General features: G+C 35.7%; 1 protein-coding gene across 1 annotated transcript in view; it reads left to right on the top strand.

Annotated features, from left to right (window-relative positions):
• MDM1 (Mdm1 nuclear protein) overlaps positions 1-17,425 on the top strand; it is a gene marked incomplete at both ends in the record, with an annotated part of 70,180 nt that extends 52,755 nt beyond the window's left edge. The window contains 10 exons of the mRNA XM_079714960.1: positions 507-610; positions 692-791; positions 5,648-5,677; positions 6,012-6,187; positions 7,255-7,548; positions 8,576-8,688; positions 8,784-8,893; positions 14,151-14,403; positions 16,020-16,079; positions 17,313-17,425. Coding sequence (XP_079571086.1) covers positions 507-610; positions 692-791; positions 5,648-5,677; positions 6,012-6,187; positions 7,255-7,548; positions 8,576-8,688; positions 8,784-8,893; positions 14,151-14,403; positions 16,020-16,079; positions 17,313-17,425 — 1,353 coding nt within the window. The remainder of the gene's footprint in view (positions 1-506; positions 611-691; positions 792-5,647; positions 5,678-6,011; positions 6,188-7,254; positions 7,549-8,575; positions 8,689-8,783; positions 8,894-14,150; positions 14,404-16,019; positions 16,080-17,312) is intronic.
• Between the last annotated feature and the right edge of the window lie 512 nt (positions 17,426-17,937).

The raw sequence follows: 17,937 nt of genomic DNA, 5'->3' as shown, positions 1-17,937 counted from the left end.
ATATATATGATGTATATGTTTAATAATATATATACTTTTTGGACCTATGATGTTCTTGAAAAAAAAAAGAATTGTTAAGTTATTCAGTAAAGCTGTGTGCTAACTTACAGTAATTAAATGGAAGATCCCAATGAGTAACAATTAAATGTAAACTTAGAATATCAAGGGAAGATGTAAGACCAGTGTTCAATAGGTCGTTAACATAAAGTTTATTTATTTAGATGTTTGTTAATTAAAATTTTTTCCTAGCCAAATATCTAAAATTTTTATTGTTAGAAAATGAAACCATATCCTGAGCTATATACTTCAAGAAACTAACCAGATATACTAGTTTCAAAACTTGCTTGTTGATTTTTTATGATTTCTATGTTATCTTTAGTAGTTAAAGCTTACTTTGAAAAACAGAATTGTAATTCAGTATCCAGCTATACTTTATAACATCTGTGTTTTCACTTTAATGTATAACATAAATTGAGCATAAAAAGTTTAAATTATTTTCATTTTAGTATAATAAAACAGATGATCCTTTAAAATTAGAAGCAGAGATGGAATCAAAAAACTTAAACCAGCCTAAAAAGAAACTTACTCCTTGGAGACATCAAAGGCTTGGGTATGTATTTTGTAAGAAAAATATCATGGTATTTAGATGATCAACATGGTGAAATATTTACTCTCATTTCATTTCTGTTAGGAAGGTGAATTCTGAATATAGAGCAAAATTTCTGAGCCCAGCCCAATATTTATATAAGGCTGGGACTTGGACACGTGTGAAGGAAAACATACCAAATCAGGTGAGTATATAAGCTCAGGAAGCCCACATGTTCTTTGGCACTATATCAGTTTAATTTCACAATAGTTTCACCTAGTAATAGAGACGACAGTATGAAAATGTATGATGCAGTAATAGCACTAAAAGTATCAGGAACTTAAATTGTATGTATGAGGATATAGTTTACCAGTGTGTTTACTTTTTTTTAAATACTAGCTTAGAGATTAGTATTATTATAAGGTCTTTAAAGTTAAAAATGTTTTTAAAATCAAATATTTATGTTAATGAAGTCAGTTTATAGAATTGTAGCATTATAGATTTGATTATTTTATAACCTTCAGACCTCTACTCTCTCAATTCAAGATTGATTAATTTTTCAAGATTATCTAACTGATGTGCCCTGTTAGCATGTACTAATAGTGCAGTCTGCAAGCACAAGGAAGGAGTGGCCTGTGTTGATAGAGGTTTGAGTTCTAGTGTTGGGATACCTGACATATGGGAGAAATTCTGAGGATCCTAAAGAAAGGTTGGAAGAAAAGGGTAATTCTAGAATTGGTGAGTGCTAGTTTAGTACTAGCTTCTTATAGCCAAAGGATAAATGGTAGAGCTTTTTTGGTTATTGTGTAGTTAGCATCTTTTAACCTACATCTTGATGGTTTGCTCCCCTTTCTGTGTGAATAAGCTAAATGAGAACATTTTGGATTAGACATTATAAAGAGAGGGATGATTTGGATGGGGAATGAATCTTATTTAGCTCCATACTTTAAACCATGGCTAACAATTATGTGTAATCAGCTTCTGACACTCTGAGCTTCTGGCTCTTGGCTCTGGCAGCTCCCAGACCTATGTCCTGGTGATGATATTGGGTTGGCCAAAAAGTTCGTTCAGGTTTTTCCATACAGTGTTACAGAAAACCTGAACAAACTTTTCGGCCAACCACATATTACTGGGGGCAAAATTCCTATACTCACCCTGGTAAAATCAAGTTAAAAATGAGAGCATTGAAAGCAGCCATGACAGAAGAAAGGAATTGAGTCAGTTTTGAATTCTTGAGCAGTTTCTGACCATGCCAGACCTCCATGAGGATCTCTGTGCCTGAGGAGTCTGATGGGGAATGAGGGAAAACCCCAGCAAAGGCAGGAACAGAGTGTGGCCATAGAGGGCGTGTGTGGCCAGTTGATAGGTGTCAGCCACTGCCCTGTCGTGTTCGGGTACTTCACTAGGTTGGGTTCATGAGAAGCTCCTTGTTTTGGAAAGATTATCCCTTAGTCTGAGACTTCTTTGAACTAAGATGAGTTGGTATTTAGGCCTCAGATCTAAACATTTAATGGACTCAGAGGACTGTTATGTCTGGAGTCGTGATAATGTGACAGTTCTTGTCCTGCCCTTGTGGAAGAGAACAGTTTTGTTTTTGTTGTTAATTTAAGATCGGTCTTTAAGATTTCCTATTATAATATCTTGGTAATGTGACTTTTCTGAAGGTTTGTTTTATTAATTGCTATTGGTGGTTGAAAATGTTTAAATTAGTAGAATAGTTTGCCTTAACTTCATGGTCAAAATCATTCAAAAAACAAATTGGAGTTAGAAAAGAAAAAGAATTTTTAATTATGAGGTTAGCGATCACTGATAGTGATAATAGTTTTAGTCGATCAGGTCATAGACATTTAATATGGTCCATATTTTCTTATATCTTACATTTTTTTCCCTGGAAGATACTTACTGTATGTGGCTGATTTTGAGGTACCTACATATAAAGTACTCCCTCATTTTCCTACTCCTAACATTTCATGGAATATTATTCACAATCGTCAAATGCATTTGGACATCAGCGACATTTTTATCATTAGAATATTAATGCACTTTGAATCATGTTACAATTTTCTAGTCCATGTATCATCTTCATTTCCTTCTTTCTTCTTTGAGATATTGTACTTTTTTAATCTATTTATAGTCTAGTCACTAGATACTTTATCCTGTGTCCCAAGTTCCTATTCACATAACATTAGGGTAGTTGGTTTTATTTGTCCAGTGGTTGTATATTTGTTATCTCTATACTATAGCCAGTGGCTCTATTCCTCTTTAAAATGCTCGCTTGAAGGCTGTTTTTTAATAATAATCAGCAACTGCAACTGTTAAGTCCAATCCTCAGAATAACTACTGGATCTGTGTTAAATGTCTTTTTTTCCTGATTGTTAGGTAGTCTTCTAATCCTCCCAACTGCATTGGTTGAGATAATTTTTTTCTAATGTGTCTTCCAGAAATAGGACTTTGTTTCAAGATGAAGTGCCACATTGAGACATTCTGTAATTTGACAGACATTGTAAGGACTTTTAGGTATAAGATGACTCTTCATTTTCAGGGGATGATTTTGGGAAAAAGGAGTATTTTATTCCCCAGTTTTCTGAGTTTGAATTTTTCACATATAAATTTTAAACAACTTAGTTGAATTCTTAATTTGGGAAAAGAAATCCAGAAAGGAAAATGTTCTATTTATAGCATTTAATATTATGTAACCTGATGGTGTTACTTGACCTGAAAAGGGGTGTGTGTGTTTGGCTTTAACTGAGTTAGGCATGGTTTATTCATAACCTTTTTAGTGGCTCCTTTTTTTGGCTGTAGGGATTGTTTTTAATACTGAGTTCACACCATTGATTTTTTTTCTCTTTCTAGTAGAACACCTTACTGTGGAAATATCAGCATCCTATTTTTTCATCTTAGTTTAGGACTACAGAAGTTTAAAATCATGTATTTGTAAAATATAACATTAGTACTAAGATTATTAACAAAGATTGCTGATAAAGTCAGTTTAAAACATTGAGTTTTGAATGTCAGTAACAAATAGAACTGAATAAAGTTTTACAGAATTTCTGTATCTCCCCTCCCTTCTTTAAAAAAAGTTGATGTCAGATAAAACTGGGTCACTGTGTACATGGAGGGGATGTTCATCCATCCTCTCATTCATCAATCAGTGAGGTCCTCCCACATGGATAGAATGCAGCCTTCTCTGCAGCTCCCCTACACACAGTGCAGGGCAGGTAGGACCCCCTTTTGAAACCACTCCTTCAGTTTATATCTCATTTGTTTATTATGGCATAGATCGTACCAATATTATGATAATGATTTATCATAAAGGAGGAGGTCGGCCTGCTCTACCAGATTGTGAGCACACTGAGTGCAGGAACTTTCTTGCTTATCTTTGCTACCAGCCGTCTAGCTCAGGCCTAGCGCTTAGTCCATACTCAGGACAGGTTGTGGAATCAATGTTGAAAGCCTACATTCTCCCTCACCTCAAGGAGTTCATAGGTTAATGGGGAAGAATGACACAAGTAATAATTCCAGAAGAATGAAATAAGTACTAGTGGGGATATGCACCAAGGGCTTTGAGAACCCAGGGGGGAGGAAGTGATCCTAAGGCATGAAGATTTTATCATGTAGGTGATGGAGTGACCATGACACATTTGAAGCATGGGGGTACTTATTAGAAATAAAATCTGGATTATATCAAGATACTTTATTACAAGGTTCCCATGCATTCAGAATACACTGGTTAAGAGTTCAACAGACTCAATACCTATTAAATGCAAAAACCGTTATTAGTAATTTTCTTTAAAGTATAAGAGTTGAAAAAAATGATAAATGAACATGGCTTAATTTTTTTAACAGTGAAGAAAACAATATTTTGAATTATCTTTTAGGAATGTTTCAGCTTTGGTTCATTAGAGCAGTAGGACTCTGTTGGGATTATGTGTTTTCTTTTGCCCTGGCAGGTGCTGTCCTTTGCTTTGTCTGATTCCCTAGAGATGTAGCACTTGCATCCCTCTGCATCAGTAGTATTTCCTTAAGGAGCTGAGGATATGTTTCTCCAGTTGCTTTTGCAATGCCAATTTTCATTATTTGCTTTTTTGCCTTTAAGTGAGAGAAAAGCAGTTTTTTTTTTTGCTTTTATTTTTTTAACTTTTTATTTTATATTGGAGTATAGTTGATTAACAACATTGTGATAATTTCAGGTGTACAGCAAAGTGATTCAGTTATACATACACATGTATCTATTCTTTTCCCATTTAGGTTGTTACATAATATGAGAAAAGCGATTTTAGCAGACAGTATCCAGGTATCCTTTTAAGGCTAATATTTGTATTTATGATAGGAAAAAATTGTACAGTTTTTTGAGAATAAATTACTTTAAGCAGATTATTCAAAACTATTTTAAGCTGCAACTTAATTTTTTTTACATTGTGGAATTGTATTCAGGGAAGCCAGAAGGTGGCAGTATGATGTATAAAATGAAAGGGTTTCAATGAGTATAAAAGACTCCTTTTCATGTGAAAATATGTTATTTGCATATTAGGGAATTCAAGTCACCTTATATTAATAGTTCATCAGAACTTTTTTTTGGTATCCTGTTGCTTTGTCGAATATATTACAGTTATTATTTTGTGGGATATTCTTTTAAATTATGTATTTAATACTGGTTTTGCTGATTACAAGGGAATGTTGAGGAATTTGGAGGGGAAAGCCTCATGACTCTCTCAGTGGAGCTTCTGTAGTAGTAGCAGCAGGTGTATATAAGCCTAGAAGTAAAGACTGGGGCTAGGGGTTTCTGACATGTCAGTACTCTTCCAGAGGTGGGGAAATAGTAATTAGGTTACCTTGTCGCGACAGCATTCCACCCATGCAAGAATGTGGTTGATTTTCAAGGCAATGTTAAAGTATCTTGGTTACTGAATTAAATGCTACTGAAAATACTAAAAAAAAAAATGATTGACAAGTTTGGTATATATTTAGAAGGAAAAATAATAAGGTATTTCAGTGATTCCCATTAATATTCAATTATGGCATTAACCTGTCATTAAGTATGTTTCTGTATTCCTCCCCTAGGGTTCTCTAAATGCCATGTGGTATGCAGAGGTTGGTTGCTTTTGAGTTTTTAAATCTGTAATAATGCATAGAGTACTTGTGTAATTTCAGTTGAAGTAAGAAGTAGGTGTCAATATTTTTCTTAGCTGCTGCAAATTTCTCCCTGCCTGCTGGCCTGAAGTAAAATAACTGCATTGTGCATCAGCTTGACTGTTTTAATTTCTGCTTAAAAATGCACATAGTCTGATGAATGTATGTGGCTACTTTTGCCTTTCTTTCTCCTTGGTCTCTGGCTGTATTTGTACAATGTCTTGGATATGCTACTTGGTGATATTTGCAAAGGAGCATTTACAATGATACATGATATCTCAACTCTCCTGCATAGGTTAAAGAACTCCGAGAGAAGGCTGAGTTTTATAGGAAACGAGTTCAGGGAACTCATTTTTCTCGGGACCATCTGAATCAGATTCTGTCTGAAAACAACCGCTGTTGGGATGTCTCCTCGACCACGAGCTCAGAAGGAACTATTAGTAGCAACATTAGAGCACTAGATCTTGCTGGGTGAGATGTTATTTGTCGATGGTGGAAAAGTATGTTATAGTTTATGTAGATCATGGAATTACATAGGAAAATGATATGAAGACTCAAAAGTTGTCTAGTCAAATGGAAATATACCAGCCACTTATTACATTTCGTTATTTTTAGTTTACTCTCTGTGAAAAGTAAAGCTATACATACTTGCTTTACACACTTGGGTAGAAATAATATATAATTTAAATCTGGAAGATTGGATTTTATAACATTCCTTCTTAGCAATTAAGAGTAGACTAGGGATGACTATACAGTAGACATAAAAAACTTTAAAAAGTAAAACAAAAAGGTAACAATAATAAAAACGTAGAGAATATTATCTATTAGTACATTTCCATTATCATTCATTAATGGATTTTTGTGGTTAATATGGAACTTCCACCCTGATTCTATGGAATAATTCTCTGCTATTTTGGGTTTTAAAGTGAACACAATTAAACTGTTTCTAAGAGGAATAGCACATCGATTTGTAGCAAATAAAATAGTTTTTGGTTTTTATAGTGTATTAATACAGCCATACATACCAAATTAACTATAAATTCTAATTATGTGACATCTGATTTTAAAAGTTCATCACAAAATCTGTTCTTTAACAATGACTTGAAAAGATTAATATATCTAAAATATAAAATTTGAATCCGCTTATTTGATCCATAAGTACACACGAGTTTGTGCACAAACCCTAATTGAGTAACTGAACAAGTTAGACCATGTGAGGGGGTCCTAGTTTATGTATGCAGAGGCCACTCGAGAGATATATGTGAGTTTTATCAGCAGTGGTGCAAGCATGTATGTGCGATGGGAGGAGTAGAAGGAGATAAATATACTTTATTTTGGAATATTTTAATAGATTGTAACTTTAACTTCTATTGTAAAATGAACTCTTAATTCGATTTTTTTCTTCATTATCTGGGCAAGGCAGTATCAGTGGGAAACAGTTGTGGACCATGGAAGACAATGACGGTCTTATTAAAATAAGTATCAATTAGAAACCTCAAACTACTCAATTTAAAATAAAACTTATTTTTGTTATGCAGAGATCCTACAAGCCATAAGACTTTGCAGAAATGTCCTTCTACAAAACTAGAAGAAAAAAGACCTATCTTGGAAGAACAGCCCCAGAAAACTACCACAGAGAAATTGGGTGTGTCAGATGCTCCCATACCTGTTAGAAGGCGTCTGGCTTGGGATGCAGAGAACACCACTGAAGACACACAGAAACAGCCAAGAGAGGAGGAGGAAGAGGAGGAAAGGGACAAGCAGGTTAATGTGGGAGAGCTAGAGAAGTTGGAAGTACAGGAAAAATCTAAAGCAGACAAGATAAAAGAAGGGTGAGCGTTTTAAATTAATCAGTATATAGATGCATTATTGTTCACAGTTAATATGTATTTTGTTTTGTCACTAATTAATTATAGTGGTTTACACTTTGGTTTTATGACTAATAAAAAGCAGATTTTACTTTAATGTAACGAAATAGGCATTTCTTTATGGTTTATATAATTTGATTCACTCAGGTATTTGAGTCACCACTACTTGGTAATTGAACACTTGAACATTGAGCTACTTGGGGAGAAAGTAGTTAGGGTTATTTTCATTTATATCCTCCTAATTATGATTTGCTAGATATCTCTGGAAGTAAGACTTTGTGACTTGAAGAAAATAACTGATATTCTTTACTATCAGATGGTTATACTACCAAAAAGAAAGAAAAGATGTTTTGTAATATTAAAATAAGTGATTTCCTACCAAATGTAAAATAGATAGCTAGTGGGAAGCAGCCGCATAGCACAGGGAGATCAGCTCAGTGCTTTGTGACCACCTAGAGGGGTGGGATAGGGAGGGTGGGAGGGAGACGCAAGAGGGAGGAGATATGGGGATATATGTATATGTATAGCTGATTCACTTTGTTATAAAGCAGAAACTAACACACCATTGTAAAGCAATTACACTCCAATAAAGATGTTAAAAAAATTTTTTTAATAAAATAAGTGATTTCTGCAAATAGCTAATTTCCATTGATTTATATGCAGATTGCTTTGGGGAGTGGTCCTCTACCATTGGTTATGGTATTTTTTTGTCCGTAGTCCAGCGCCCTTATCATTCATTTGTGAGTTTTGCAGCTAATATGGAACTTAGGTTCTGATTTAATGGAAGAATTCTCTGGTGTGTTGCTGACTTGCAGTGATCTCACCTCTTTTCCAATATTCAGTTACTCTTCACTGTGTGTAGATTTGTTTATTTTTTTCAGAAACAAAATGGCCTTCTCTTATAGGTTTATAGTTTAATTGCATAATGATGGCAAAGTATTTTTTATTATATTTTCTGGAGGACATGCTTCATAATTGTTTTAATTTGTAGGTCGGAGTCGTCTTCTGTGTCCTCAGGAAAAGGAGGCAGGCTTCCTACTCCAAAGCTAAGAGAACTTGGTGGAATCCAGAGGACTCATCACGATCTTACCACTCCAGCTGTTGGTAACAGGCAAACACTGTGCAGTTCTTATTTCACCTGCTTTCTCTACATGATAATTTAGTTTAATCAAAATATAGCATCTTTTGCATTTTTCCAGGTGGTGCTGTTTTAGTGTCTCCATCTAAAATGAAGCCTTCAGTTGCAGAACAGAGAAAAAGAATGTCCTCTCAGGATGGCTTAGAAACTTTGAAGAATGATTTTAGGAAGGTAAATATTTATATTTTGGAGAAAAACATCTCTTCAGGAAGTGATTATTTTAGTCACATGCAATAAGTGAATGAGAGGTTCAGATTTTAGAAAATTCTGCCTATCATATATGGAGATGATGCTCTTAACTTACTTTCAGAAGGCAAAGGCATTGAATTGTTTTTTTGGGTAGTGGCACTGTATTTCTGCTATACTTTCAATTTTTGTCAGTAGTGACAACAGGAAGAGAGAGAAGAAAAACAATACTATTGATTGAGCATCTTCTGTGGCAGTTTTGTTCCAGCTATGTTCCAGGTGCTGATTTAACACTAGAGATGTAGCAGTGAAAGGAGCAGGTAGAAATCCTGGCCCTCACTGAACTTACATTCTAGTGGAGGAGAGAGACAATAAACAGGATAACTAGGTAAAATACGTAGTATTTTAGATAGTGATAAGAACTAAGGAGAAAAATAAAGCAGGGGAAGTGAGTAGGAAGTGGCCAGGGAAGTTCTCACTGAGAGGGTAACATTTGAGCAGAATCTGAAGCAGGTGAAGGACTGACCCGTATTCATATCTAGGAAGGCATTCCAGGCAAAAAGAATAGCAAGTGCAAAGTCCTCCAGGTGAGAAGGTACCTGATTCTTTGAGGAACCAGCAGGAGTGGAGCTGAGGGCAAGAAAGGGAGAATCGGATGGGCAGTGAGGTCAGAGGCATAATGAGGAACTAAATTGTGTAGGGCCTTATAGGTCATGGCAAAGACTTTGAATTTGATTCTGAATGAAATGGAAAGCCTTTAGAGGGGCAGAGGAGTGATATGATTTGACTTGGGTTTTTCCAAGGTCACTCTGGCAACTGTATTGGGAATAGACAGTAGGGGTGCAAGAGCAAGGGCTTGAAACTGATTAGTCAGTTACAATATCCAGGCAAGAGGTGATGGTCATTTGGATCATAGCAGTAGCTGTACCAGGAGCTAGATTTGGTTATTTTTCATAGTTTACCCGTTGGTTGCTGGTAGGCAGAGGAGTCATTAAACTCACTGAACACAGTCATTTTTTTCCTTTGTTTTCTTACGGAAGCTACTATTATAATAACATTAAATCTGTAAGTCATTATGACTTATCAATGAACAATGTTTATCAATGAACATTACATTGATAAACTCAAAATTAGTAACTAAAGGCAATGAATTATCCCTGTCATTCAGTTGCCCTTGGTTAATATCATTCTGTATCTCTTTTTTTTACCATAGGAATTAGGAAGACTATATTATATTATCCAGAAATATTTTCATTGTTAACTTTTAATGACATACCTTGAATTGTGGGAGTGTTGTGGGGCAGCAGCAATTTGGGGAACTTCTGTGGGGATGATCATAATAGCTAGCATTTACTGAGCACTTACTATGTTCTAGGCTCTGTGCTAAGTACTTTACATGTGTTAATTTGTTCAGTCTTCATAATGGTGGAGTAGGATTTGCCCCCTCTCAGTCTGTTCTCAGAGCCCACATTTTTAACCCCTAAACAACACTGTTTCACAAGACTTGAGAGTAGAATTCTCATGATATTGGTTTGATAATCAAGTACCATCTGTACATTTTAAAAATGATATTAAAAACCCAAGTGTATGCTAGCTCACTTCATTCATTCAGCAGATGTTTCTTATCCATTTACTTACATGCTAGATGCTGTGGTTGTGATAATGAGCAAAAATAGACATGGTACATGATTTTGTTGAACCTACAGTCTTGTGAAAATCACACCCCCAAAAAAGTAAAATTGAAACTAATAATAGTTTCAAAGAAGTGTATAGTGCTGTTCTGGAAGGAATTGACCTAGTCATGGAGATCAGGAAGCTTCCTGAAAGTCAAGGATGCTTCTTTGAAGAAGTCATAATTGAGTTGAGATATAGAGGAAGAAGAAGAGTTAACCAGGTAAAAAGGGAGGGGAGGAGAAGCATAGCATATGCCACAGTCCCGTGGAGAGAAAGGGCATAGAGTTTTTCTGTTTTTAATTTTTTTTTTTGATGTGGACCATTTTTTTAAAGTCTTTATTGAATGTTACAATATTGCTTCTGTTTTATATTTTGGTTTTTTGGCCACGAGGCATGTGGGATCTTAGCTCCCTGACCAGGGATCGAGCCCACACCCCCCACATTGGAAGGTGAAGTCTTAACCACTGGACCGCCAGGGAAGTCCCATGGACATAGAGTTTTAAGAAACAAAGTCCAGTACAGTGTGTGGCAGGGAGCAGGTGCAAGATAAGGCTGGAAGAGACAGCAATATTGAGAATTTCTTTCATCTCAAGTAAAATGGAAAACGACTGAAATATTTTAAATATGGGAGTGTTGTGATTGATTTATGTTTTGCAAGATCTCTCTGGCTGCCGTGGAAGGCAAGAGTGGACTGTGGATACCTTTAAGAGCCCATTGCAGTAGTCAGATAGGAGCTGTGAGAGCTTGGTCTAAAGAGGGTGGGCATAGATGTGAGTGAAACTGAAGATTTGTGTAAGGGGAACAATGTCAAGGCCTGGAGCTGGGTTGGATAATGACTTCTAGGCTTCTGACTTGCCCAGCAGGATTGATGGAGAGTGCCACGCACTGAGTAAGAGAACTCTGCACGAAAGCCATCTTTGGAGGGGAATATCAGGAGTTTCATTTTCATTCACTCAGTTCAGAATTTACTGTGCTCTTACTATGTATCAAACACTGTTCTGGGATCTGGGGATTCATTGGTAATCAAGATAAGATTCCTGCGATCGTGGAACTTACATTTTCATTGGGAGAAGTAGACAAATGATTTTTTAAAAAAGAATTTCAGATAGTAGTAAGTGCTATCAATTGAATAAAACTGCAAATGACCTCCAAGGGGTGGGTGAGACTGCTTTAGTTTGGGTCATCAGGACAGGCACCTCTGAGGAGGTGACATTTTAGCAAGACCTGGCTGATGAGGGAGGTGCCCATGCAGAGATCTGGGCCGGAGATTGTTTTCCAGGTAGAAGGAACAGCAAGTGCAGGTGAACAACAATGAGCGTTTCATCGAGAGTGAAAAGGCCTGTGTGACTGGAGCCTGGAGAAAGCAGGGGAGAGGGTAGGGAATGAGGGTGGAAAGGGAGTGGGCAAGGGAGCTGGGTAAGGAGTGGGATGTTCTTCTAATGGCACTGGGAAGCTCTTGGAGGATTTTAAGCAGTAAAGCAAATATAGATCTCTGATACACTTGATAACTAAAATCACTCTGGCTACTCAGTGGAGAATGGGCTATACTGGGGGAGAGTAGAAGCAGTGAGGCCAATAAGGAGGCTTTTAGGTTCAAGAACAGATCATGAAGTCAGTTAAATTAAACCTGGGAACCCCATGTGTTATAATATTCTATAGATTTAATTCAGGTTTTAACAATAATGAAACCAATTTGACATAAATTCCAAATTCTACATATATGTGTACAAAAAGAAAAAACCAAAAGAACGCTTTTCATAAGAGATCCTTGTAATTAAAAAGGGAAGCAAGTGTCCCTGGTGGCGCAGTGGTTGAGAGTCCGCCTGCCGATGCAGGGGACACGGGTTCGTGCCCCAGTCTGGGGAGATCCCACGTGCCGCGGAGCGGCTGGGCCCGTGAGCCATGGCCGCTGAGCCTGCGCGTCCAGAGCCTGTGCTCCGCAACGGGAGAGGCCACAACAGTGAGAGGCCCGCAGCATACCGCAAAAAAAAAAAAAAAAAAAAGGGAAGCAAGTGGAAAATCTGTGGTTTTATCTTAGATCTTAATTTAAAAATATTTGTTTTTTGGATGAGACCCCAGGCTGTCTCCCCTTTGAAGCAATAAGCCCTCTAATTGCAGAAAATGATGCCTAAGGTCAGAAAGCAATGTTTTGAACATTACATTGATAAACTCAAAGTTAATAACTAAAGGCAACAATTACAAGGAATGATCAGGAAAGTTTGGAGCTATATTTGATTTTACTTGTTTACATTCTCCTAAAAAGTAAAATTATACAGGGACTTTTCTATTCATGATATATTATCATTGTGGAAAAATAGAAAATACTGACCAAACCAAAAAAGAAGGTAATTCATACCTACTGTTCAGAAACATCCATTGTTGAATTTGAGTTTAGATATATAGTGTATTTGTTTATTATACTGTAGATAAGTTTTGTTTTTTTTTTTTTTTTTGCGGTACGCGGTCCTCTCACTGTTGTGGCCTCTCCCGTTGCGGAGCACAGGCTCCGGACGCGCAGGCTCAGCGTCCATGGCTCACGGGCCCAGCCGCTCCGCGGCACGCGGGATCCTCCCGGACCGGGGCACAAACCCGCGCCCCCTGCATTGGCAGGCGGACTCCCAACCACTGCGCCACCAGGGAAGCCCTAGATAAGTTTTCATAATATATTTTTCTCACCTAGCAATGTATTGTGAACATACTTCCATACCATTAATTTATAATCTGATTTTTAATTGTGACATGATGTACGATCTGTAGTTATACTATAGTTTTTTTTTTAACTAGATGCTTATTGTTGAAATGTATTTTTTAAAACTAGATGCCTATTGTTGTTATTTCTTAGTTTTACTTTATTTTGAAAAAATGCTGTAAAGAAATTCATTCTTTACCTGCATTTTTGTTCATATTTTTGTTACCTATTTTTATGTAAATACAAGTATTAATTGTGTGGTCAAAGAGCCACAGTATTAAGGTTTTTGCTATATTTTGCCAGCTCCCCTGGAAGGTTGTCCTACCAGTAACACTGGATAAGAGTGCCAGTTTTTCTACATCCTTGTCAGCTCAGGTTATTATAGTTTGTTTGTTTGTTTTCATTTATCTTTGTAATTTGGTAAGTGAAAAATTACTACGTCATTGCTTTTATTTTGAAATTATTTGATTATCAGTGAGGTGTGGAATATGTTTGCTATTTGTAATTTGTATGTATATGAATTGCTGATATATATCCTTTTTCTACCTTTAAATTAGGTTTATCTTACTACTTTAAAAGAAATATTTATGTAACAGTGATAATAATTCATTGTCAGTCCAGTAAGTTGTATATTTTCCCCAAGTTTGTCATTTTTCTTTTATTTTTTAAATATTTACATATTTTTTGTTTTTATTTAGCTAAATGTCTTTATATCGGTTGTTAGGCTTATAAAACCTTCCCCACATGGAGGTTACATAAATTTTCCCCATATTTTTTCCTACTGCTTTTATGGTTATATACTTTTGTGTGTTTAAATGTTTGTTTTGCTTATATATGTACACATGCATATATGTATTTTGTTTTGTTTTTGTCATTTAGAAAGAAAGCCGTGCTATACCCCTCCTGACTTCTCCAGCTGCTGGTCTAAAAACAATTGATCCCTTGCCTTTGAGGGAAGATTCTGAACCCAATATCCCCAAATTTGCTGAGACAACTCTTCCAGTTTCAAAAATTCCAGAAAATCCAACTAACACACCTGGGCAGTCTCCATCTCCACCCTGTGCCCCATCCTACTGGCATCCTTCTCGTCGAATTCAGGGCTCCCTGAGAGATCCAGAATTTCAGCATAATGGTAATTACTTGGATTTTAGTTTTTTGTCTATTAAAATGAAAGTGTTATACTGATAGATACAAAGGCTCTGAGTATATACTATATATTAATAAATTGTGTTATTTAGTTTTTTAGTTAATGTAATAGATTTCTTTAAATAGAAAAAATCTCATCTCTGGAACACTCAGTTGTGCTGTACCCAAGTTCACTTTGGTCTAAGTGTGAGGTGTCTCTCATGTTCTTTCCCATAAACGTACAGGCAACCCACTAGGTGCCATAGCACCTCTGCCCCAGGCGTGACAACCAAAGATGTCTTCAGACATTACCAAATGTTGCCTGGATGTAGAATTCAAGGTCATAAAATATTTTCCTTTGGTTTTATTAGGTGTTTCTCTGCTGTTTTCTAACGTCCACTATTATTACTGAGAAGTCTGAAGCTCTTTTTATTTTTGATCTTTTGTATGTGGCTTTCTTTTTTTTCCTGGCAGCTCTTGGCATCTTCTCTTTATACCCAGTGCTCTGAAATTTTATAGTGGGTCCCTTTTCATTCATTTTTCTAGTACTCACTAGACCTTTTCAATCTGAAAAGTCATGTTCCTCAGTTCTGGGAAATTTTCTTAAGTTATTTAGTCAGTAATTTCTTCCCCTCCACTTTCTATTTCTTCCTTCCAGCACTACTATTTTTCAGATGTTGGACATGTTGAACATGATATTTTCTTATCTTACCTCTCCTATTTTCCATCTCTGTCTTTTTGTTTTAATTTGAAAGGGTCACTAATTTTTATCTTCTACTTGAGTTTTTAAACGATATTTTGCTATATTTTTAATTTCTAAGATTTTTTAAACACTACATACTCCTTTTATACAGCATCCAGTTCTTATTTCATGGATGGCATGTCTTATCTGTTTGAGGAGATAAATGATATATATAATACCCCTATTTTGAATATGTGCCCCCGGTTGAATCCGGTGTCCTTCAGTCAAAGTAGCTCTGATAAACCTTCTCTAGCAATGAGACCTCCATTCCTCTTTTGGGAGAGTTACCCTGCTGTACAAATTTGAAGAAGGATCTGGCAGACTTTTGTAGGAAGACTTTCAACTAGATTCCTGATTCAGTTTTACCTTCGCTCCAACTCTCAGTGGTACTCAGAACTCCCAAAACCCCAGCCATCAGGGGAGCAAATTGGTTGCCTCTTGGTTTCCCTCCTCTGCTGCCTTAGGATTCAGCTCACTTGGCTATGATGACCACTCACTGCCCTTCCATTTGCTTTCCCCTTTCCAAAATTTTGTTGCTGTTTTCTTGTTTCCCATTTTTGCTGTCCTGTGGGTTTATATCACTTTTGTAGATGTGTGTAGTCCAACTGCCATCTTTAAAGAGAAGCTTAGTATATTTCTTTAAAGTTAGAATAGATCAGTATTATCATTGAAAAGAATCCCAGGAGATTATCCATTGTTTGTTTACATATTTGCTAAGTACATTATGAATTAATGAATGGCCCTTTGGCAGTAATTTCTATTAAAGTTATAAAATTAATACATTTTCTGACAGCCTACCTTCACTTAGAGTTGACTATAAATAAGATACACTGTTGGGTGGCTTTGAAGGATAATTTCTTCTGGCTTTTTTTTTTTTAAAGTGGGAAAATCAAGGATGAACAATTTCCAGTTACCTCAGCAAGAAGCCTTTAATGATGAAGGTATTTTAATAGTCAAAGAACACAGGATAAAAGTATAATGTTTTATTATATAGTAGTTCATAATAGTATGATTTTACATTTGGTTAGCACTTTAGAGTTTACAAAGTACTTCCACAGATGTCATTTCATTAGAACCTTGAAACCCTGTGAAGAGGGTGAAATTATCCCCATTTTATAAACGAGTAAACTGGGAAATAAGCCTTGAAGAATCTTTTTTAAAGCAAACAGTTGGCAAGAGATTGTGCCTAGCATCACACCTAAGGTCAGTACTCTGTTTTACACCCTGGGTAGCTGGTGGCTCAGGAATTCGGCCTAGCATTATATCCATCATTTTTTTCATATATCTGTATATTCTTAAAATATATATAATTAGGGAAGATGAATTTTTTTCTTTCGTTTTGACAAATTATTTGCTTCTAATAGTGGCAGGAGGAATTTTGAATTCTCAATGTTGAACAATTGAAATTACTATTTTAAATTCACCCTAAGAAGTATGAAATTACTAAATTTATAAATTTCGAATTTGAAAGTAAATTTGAATTCATACTTTATGTATTATAGCTTCACACACGTTATAGGTTTTTTCTTAGCAAGTTTGAGACTTTTTTCAGAATTCCGTGAGCTGGAAATCAAGTTGCTATGTTTTGAAATGCCAATATCTGGACACTTTGAATCCAGTTCTGTTTTCTTTTTAATGGAAGAACAGTGTTTACAAATAACTTGATAAGAGATTTGCTTGCTCAGATTGTGGAATTTCACTAATAATGAAGGGTAGCGTATTAAAGTCAGACATTATTTCTACATTAAGTGAAACTATTTTAGAAATGTGATGTGAGTACCATGTTAAGGTATGGCATTTCATTTTTAAAACATTAAAGTTCTTCTGCTCAAACAGCTGTGCTTTTTAAAGTAGGACAAGACAATATGATGATGAACTGTTTCCGAGTAATACTGAAATCACAAGTGTTTAGGTAATGACATAGTGGGATTTCAGGAAGGAAACAGAATACTCATTTAACATTAAAATGTTTGATTTCTAAATATGATAAACTTGGAAAATTACTGTGAACTATCCTAAAAATGTTGATATCTTATATTTTAATAGATTACTGGTTTCTGACAGTCAATATTGACATTATAAAGCTTGATGCTTTTAATTTGCTGTTAATGTTTTGAAACATAGTGTTTTTATAAGACATATTTTTTGTACTGAATATAATTCTTTCGTTGCAGATGAGGACAGATTATCTGAGATTTCTGCTCGCTCTGCAGCTTCTAGTCTCCGGGCTTTTCAAACTCTGGCACGAGCTCAGAGAAGGAAGGAGAATTTCTGGGGCAAAACATAATTAGACATACACCTAGTTAAGTTGCTTTTATCTAGGGGAACCACTGGCATAATCTTCTTTATTGCTTTACTATGTTAAGACTGCAAGTGTTTGGATTTTTTCTAACATTTCCTACCTAAAAAGAATTGTTTGATTTTTCAATAGCCAATTCAATTTACTTGGAAAATTTTTAACATAGGTTCATAAAAATTTAACTTTTGAAGAATTCGTTTTGCAACTGTCCCAAAGTACAAAGACATAGAGTATATAGTTCTTCACATGTTCTAACTTGTATTAGGTATCAGGGGTAGCTGGTAGAATTGTGAATTTCACCTATCCAGAGAATATTCTTAAAAATGAATAAAGTGAAGTAAAAATTAAGATATAAGTGTGAACTATACATTCCCCCCAAGATTGGCTTTATGTATGTTTACAGTTGTAGATGTCATAAAATGAATTTGTTGTTCCTTTAACTTTTTTTTTTTTTTTTTTTTTTTGCGGTACGCGGGCTGTTGTGGCCTCTCCCGTTGCGG

Source organism: Hyperoodon ampullatus (assembly GCF_949752795.1).
Source record: "Hyperoodon ampullatus genome assembly, chromosome: 11".
NCBI lineage: Eukaryota > Metazoa > Chordata > Mammalia > Artiodactyla > Ziphiidae > Hyperoodon > Hyperoodon ampullatus.
Note: the sequence above shows the minus strand (reverse complement) of the source record. Positions and strands in the feature narration are given on the sequence as shown.